Source organism: Pygoscelis adeliae, unplaced genomic scaffold, assembly GCF_000699105.1.
Source record: "Pygoscelis adeliae isolate BGI_AS28 unplaced genomic scaffold, ASM69910v1 Scaffold78, whole genome shotgun sequence".
NCBI lineage: Eukaryota > Metazoa > Chordata > Aves > Sphenisciformes > Spheniscidae > Pygoscelis > Pygoscelis adeliae.
Window position 1 is genome coordinate 6,828,037 of NW_008825409.1, and position 6,476 is coordinate 6,834,512.

At 36.0% G+C, this 6,476-nt stretch overlaps 1 protein-coding gene across 1 annotated transcript in view; it reads right to left on the reverse strand.

Annotated features, from left to right (window-relative positions):
* The window catches only part of ABCA13 (ATP-binding cassette, sub-family A (ABC1), member 13), a 211,841-nt gene that overhangs the window by 36,163 nt on the left and 169,202 nt on the right, over nucleotides 1-6,476 (reverse strand). The window contains exons 50-51 of the mRNA XM_009330486.1: nucleotides 5,787-5,976; nucleotides 4,368-4,477 (exon numbers count right to left, since the gene is read on the reverse strand). Coding sequence (XP_009328761.1) covers nucleotides 4,368-4,477; nucleotides 5,787-5,976 — 300 coding nt within the window. The remainder of the gene's footprint in view (nucleotides 1-4,367; nucleotides 4,478-5,786; nucleotides 5,977-6,476) is intronic.

A 6,476-nucleotide genomic window follows, 5' to 3' on the forward strand; every position in this document is an offset into this window, starting at 1 on the left:
TAATAACACCCGGTCTTATGAATCTCAGTGATATTGAAAACTGTTACATAACATCTAGCTGTTATGCATTTTCCTAAGCTTTTGTTATGAAAACAGACACCGTTTTCTCTCAGGTTCTTAGGAATAAGCTCCTTTTTTGCAGTATTAAACATTCAAAAACCAAACAACCTAGAGGCCAACAAATCTTTTAGAAGTACTTAAAGATGTTATGAATCTGCTCTTCTGCCCTATTAAAAAGGCAGCTGCTGCTCAGAAGTACATTTTTCTTATTTTCTTTGAGAACCTAGCAGGAGTTCCGTGAATACAACTTGATTATCAATGTGTGAGGCTCTTTCTATATAACCTCCTGCACCTCCAAGATGTTTTAGGTTGAACTTCCCAAAATTCTATTTTGCAATTCAACATGCACTTTGGAAAAAGCTCATCTTCCATTTCTAGTCCCCTGTGTTATCCAAAAGTGCAAAAGCTGTCCTGTAAAATTCAAGGCTGTTTTCAGTGCACCTGCCTCAAAGAGACACTTCTGACTTCATTTTAAATTCAGTGAAATGATTACAATAGCAATCAGGAAAATGTACATATGCTTTTGTTTGGGGGGGGTTGTTTTGTTGTGTGTTTTTTTTAAACCAGGAACTTTCAAGCATAGTTATTCAAGGAAACAGGAACTGTTATGAAATAAGGATTTTCTGCATGGAGTTACACCAGTTAGGTTCTCCAATATTTATAATAATAACTTTGGCTACTCATTTCATTATTTGCTCATGAAGCATGCATAATGAAGGATCCATCAGATTATAGTATCTTGTTCCTTCAGGGTCACAGAGGACAAAATTTGTGTTCTTTCCAGTCAAACCCAACAGAGATGGGATCTACATCTAAGCTGCTGCCCAAATTATTCATCTGGAATCACTATCAGAGATAATGTCTCTGTGGAAGTTGCTCCATGACATAGATTTTAAACAAATAATCTAGATCTGCTGACCAGCAAATGGTTTGCAGCTGTGACCAGCAACTGCTTTCTTCAGCTGACTCTCCTGTCTTCCTCTGTGCCAGGAATACCAGGCTTTTGAGCACACTACTGGAGTAAGAAAAGGAGAAGACTTCTTACCGTGATATCCCCCTTCCTCCATTTATCTCAGGTGTAAATACAAATCAATCCACCTAAAAGTCCCTAGGTGCTTGATACCCACATCAGATAGAGTTATGTTCTCCATGTATTATATACAGGAGGGGGGTTTTTTGTTGTTGTTTGTGGGGTTTGTTTTGTTTCAAGACATACACACTAATTTATCAGCAGCAAATAAATCTACATTAAGGGAGGAAAGATTTCTGAAATCTGCAATTGTCTTTCTGATGTGGAGTGTACATACTCCTCACAGAGCATATTGCATAGCATAGCATAAAAAAAGAACAGAAACATTTCCATCACTTTGAAGTTCCTTGTTGGTTTTGCCTCTAAATACTGACTTAAAAGTGGTAGCTAAAGATTGGGACGCAGAAACACTCATTTAGCTTTTAGTACCTGTTCACTGAAGTTGTAACTAACAAAGACAGCTTAGAGACACCTGGAACTGGAAGGTGTTCTGGACTCTCACGAATAAGCTAACTGTTACAAAAAATATTTTTAAATTTTAATTTTTTAATTTCACTGTTTGGGAACTTGACAGTTGCCCCAGTTCTTGTCCTGGGGATAAATATGATTGCTGCTCAGAAAGGAAATGGCTATACCTGGATCTGAATCAATTTAGCTTAACATAAAATTTTATCACAATCATCTTTGTATCTTCTCACTAGCCTACAGAAAATATCAACTTAACTGGTTCATAGATCACAACCTTCATCTTTTTTTTTGTCTTAAAATCATAAATCAATTCTATTCAGAAAAAGTTATTCTGCTTTGGATGAGTAACTTCAGTCATTCTTCAACTGTTGAGGAAGGGTTCTCCAGACCTGTCGTGGTTATAATCTTACCCATGGAAGAGTCAACGAATTTGCCCCCTAGTGATTTTCAGCAGTACAGCAACACAGTGCACCATGACCTGCTTAATAACAGTTGCCGAAACATGAAGCAAGGAACAAAGTCAGGAATGACATAAGTCTCTTCTCCCAGCCTTGAAGTTGTTTGTTTCCCCAAGTTTAGCTGCTATGTAACTGCAGCTCTTGCTTGAGGTTGCCTTCTCAAGTTAGTGATAAGTTCTGAAAACTTGGGAATATGGGTTTTGCACTCACTTCAGCCCCTTCAAACACATAAAAATCCATAACCTGGATTGACACCACTATAATACAGGATGATAATTAATGTTGTCAAGGGTATTTTGGACACTTAAATGCAAATGTCTAAGGCTTCCTCTCAAGCCTCCTAAATGTGTCAAATTTTGTTACCTATATTTTATTATATGGTAAATAACATTGCATCTTAAAGTATGCTTTCATGTTGGATTTGTAAAACACAGTGGGGGAAATGAAAGTAGCACACATGATGTGCAGGGAGAGCGTTTAACCTATTGTTAAATGCCAGTAGCATACTAAAGTTGACCTCAGAAGAATTTTTATCTGTTTAGCCACAGGTCCATAACATGTCTAGTAAAAGGAATACAGACATTGTTAAAACTGTTTTATGATCTTTTGAAAAGTTATCTCTAGGGGTTCTGATAAAATAAGTCATGTAGTCGATAAACATAGTGTAAGTGCCAATACAGGTGACAATGAAACATATTCTTATAACTTTATATTTGCTTTCAAGTGGTTATTAAAATTTTGGAATTGTCACAACAGATCAAATAATTTTCCCAAATACAGATCTGGTACCACGTTGTGCAGGGAAAGCCATGTGCAACCCATGAATGCACAGGTGGGGCCAAAGGCAAGTCCCATTAAAATCTATAGAAAAATACCCCTCAAAATCTAAACAAAACCTGGGAGCTTAAATACTGCCTTGAGGGCAATATTTTAGCAAAAATTATTACAGATTATTTTATTTCTGTAAATCTCAAATCCTCTTCAGACTCATGCTAAACTTCTGACCTCCATGATATCCTGGTACAAAGCATTCCACCAGTTCCAAAGAACACCAAATGTTAATTTTTACCTAATTTTAAATCACTTTTGTTATTATTGTTGTTGTTGCTTAATGTCTGAAAATTTTTGTCTTCTGTTCTGGGAAATTATAAATAAAAACAACCAGCTAAAAGTGCCTATAACCATTGTAGAGCCTCACCCATGTCACTTCTTATTCTCTTAAGAATCATTTTTCCAAAATCTCTTTAGTCATTCCTTCTTCATGATTAAAAATTGTTTGATGGTCATTTTAGGAGTTCTTTGTTAGCAAATTATTTTTGCATTGAATCTCTTGGGAAAAAAGTTGTTATGAAAGATAATGAAAAAAACAAACAAAACACACTTAAGTAAAATCATGTTTGGTAGCAGTGATGGTGACCATTTCAAAAGAAGAGTAAACTTTCCAGAAAACTGAATTTTTCCATGACTGAAACTACTTACATTTTGAAGTTAAATCTGCTGATCATTATCTTTGTAAAGAAGTGAGTAAACACTGACCTATGATAGCATTTAATTTCTAAAACAAAGAAATGTAACTTGTTATTTTGGAAATTCCAAAATGCTTCCTTCAAAAATTTTCTGAATTAAACCCTTCACCTTTCCTTCTCTAAAACACATATTTTGAAATAGACATCATTTAGGAAAAGAGAAGTTTTAAAATTGTTAACTAGCCCAGAATACATTTATATATACACATACACATTTTACTTTGGCCTGACTAAAACATAACTTTACTTCCTCTCCAATTTTGCTGGGAAAAATGGTAAATATTGGTTACATCTAACCCAAAAAGCCCATTATTCACTTATCACTCTATCAAATTTAGCCTCAATATCACCAACACTACCTCCTATCCTAATTACATAGCATATTGATCAAGTAATTAATTAATGACTCTGAAGGACACAAGTGTCAGGAAACGTTTTAAAATTATCCACTTGAAGCACTGCTCATCAGCCTAAGCCTGGAAACCTTTCAGTGCAGCACTAGTATGGGGGATATATTTCCATGCATCTGGACATACTGTATGTTAAGATTTTTGTTACAATTTTAAAAGGCTGTATGTTAAGGCTTCCTAGAGCCTACTCTTTTGCTACCAGACAAGTTTATGCTCAATTAACAGAGCTGTCAGACAGAGTTAAATAATGCCAAAATGCTTTCCTGCAGTGACTTAACAGCAATAAAGCAAAATACACTTAAAAGGGAAGAAAACAGGTCCTTAGAGTACAGTATAAAGGACTGAAGACGTGCTGAGTCTTTGATCATTGGCATTATCAATTAGCACTATTCTGATCAAACCCTGTGTTATTTACCCTGTAGGAGTCCTGATAACAGCACGCCCTGCAGATGGGATGACATCTCCAGTCAGCATCTTAAACGTTGTGCTTTTCCCAGCTCCATTTGTTCCCAGGAGTCCAAAACACTAACAGAGATAAAAAAAAAAAAAAAAAAAAGGAGCAAAAGCAACCGATTTGCTATGCTGAAAGAAATAAGTAATATTAATTCTTCAACAGTTTCTCCCTTTTTTGTATTTCCCATCATCTGTCTGTAAGATACTGTATATGGATATACTGTATGTGCAAATTCCCTTTCCCACGGAAAATAAGTTTTCAAAAAAACTGATTTATATAATATTTTGATTACCCCCTAATTCCTAAAAGTGAGTTATTCAGGATTCTAGCCCTCCACTTAAAACCCTGACTAGTAACTAAATGCATTATTTATCCATATTATTAGCAAATGCTAGATTTGAACCTGAGGATCTCAAGTCCTATTTGAGAGCCCTGACTACCAGTCTATGGAGTCAGTATTTCTCAGTTTCTCATGAGCTGCTTCACTCTGTACAGGTAAATGAACACTGAACAGCCAAGACAGATACTGACTCTGAACAGTTATTTCAAGCCCCAATATGCTTAAGCTAGGGCAGGATTCATATTAAGTCTACTTATAACACTTCATAACTTTTAAAATACTTGTTTCATGAACTTTCTTATTGATAAACAGGCTTTAATCAGCAATAATATCCTCCTGGTTACCCCAGCTACCCAACAACTGATCTATAACTGGCAAGACGTCACTGGACCTGCGCTGCCATGCACTGGTTTCTCATATTTTCCAATTTGCTATTAGCAACCAATAAAAGTATTTTCTTTATCAGTATTTTTGAAATTAATATCTGCAATTCCCAAAAGCATCAAAATCATGAAAAAAACATCCCACATAAATGCTGTTCTGAAATCTTTAGGATTACCATATTCAGTGCTAAATTTCAGTTTATTAAAATAGTATATTAGTATACTACATGCTATATTAAAGTATACTGTGATGATTTCAGCATGGGACCTACAAGCTTGCCTTGGTGACAGATTCAGGATTCAGTCCACAATTTACAATTGAGCTAGGTATTCTCTGCTTTCTCTTCGGACATTGAACTGCTATGCTACCTACTTGTTTTTTATGTTAACCTATAAAACAGTCACTTGGTAAAGATAAGCAAGAAGAAAAAATTAAGACTCTGATAAATTTGTAACCCAAAAAATAAGTGAACAGTTGCTTCTTAAACACCATCAGATCTTCTGCTTTTATCCAGTTATTGATTTTCAGAAATTACTGCAGTTTAAATTGTTCTGCTGCTATCTACAGATCTTTGATTGTAGACATCCTCAGTATGTCTGAACAATTGCTCAGAATGAAGTGTTATTTTCTGAAAGGAAAAAAAAAGACCTCTTTACCTCTCCCCTCGGTATTCCCAAGCTTATGCTTTCCACAGCTGTGATCTTACTGAAACCTCCATAACACTTCCTGAGGTTGTACAGAAGGAGGACATCATTACCAGTTCTTCCACCAAAGAGTCGCTGTCGCTCCATTTCTACATCAACATCTTCTGAAGGGCTGACCATGCTGTTAATTGAACATTGACCCCTAAAACAGAAGACGATAACAAATGATACATGGCAAATTGGACATTGCTGTACTCTGGATAAGTCTATTATTTCCCTGGTTGCAATCCCTTAAAGCTTGGTGATCAAATCTCAGCAGAATCCAAGGGAAACAGCAACTACTTGTATTTTTTCTGCAGTTTCCACTAATTCAGGTACACCATGTTATCAGAAGTATTTATCTTCAGGTGTTCAAAAGAATCCACCATTTTCTTTCTTTAAAAATTAATTCAGTGTTGTCGTGGTTTAACCTCAGTTGGCAACTAAGCACCACGCAGCCGCTCGCTCACTCCCCCCCACCCAGTGGGATGGGGGAGAGAACTGGAAAAGCACAAGTGAGAAAAACTCGTGGGTTGAGATAAAAACAGTTTAATAATTGAAATAAAATAATAACAATATGATAATAATAATAATACACAAAGCAAGTGATGCACAGTACAATTGCTCACCACCCGCCGACCGATGCCCAGCCAGTCCCCGAGC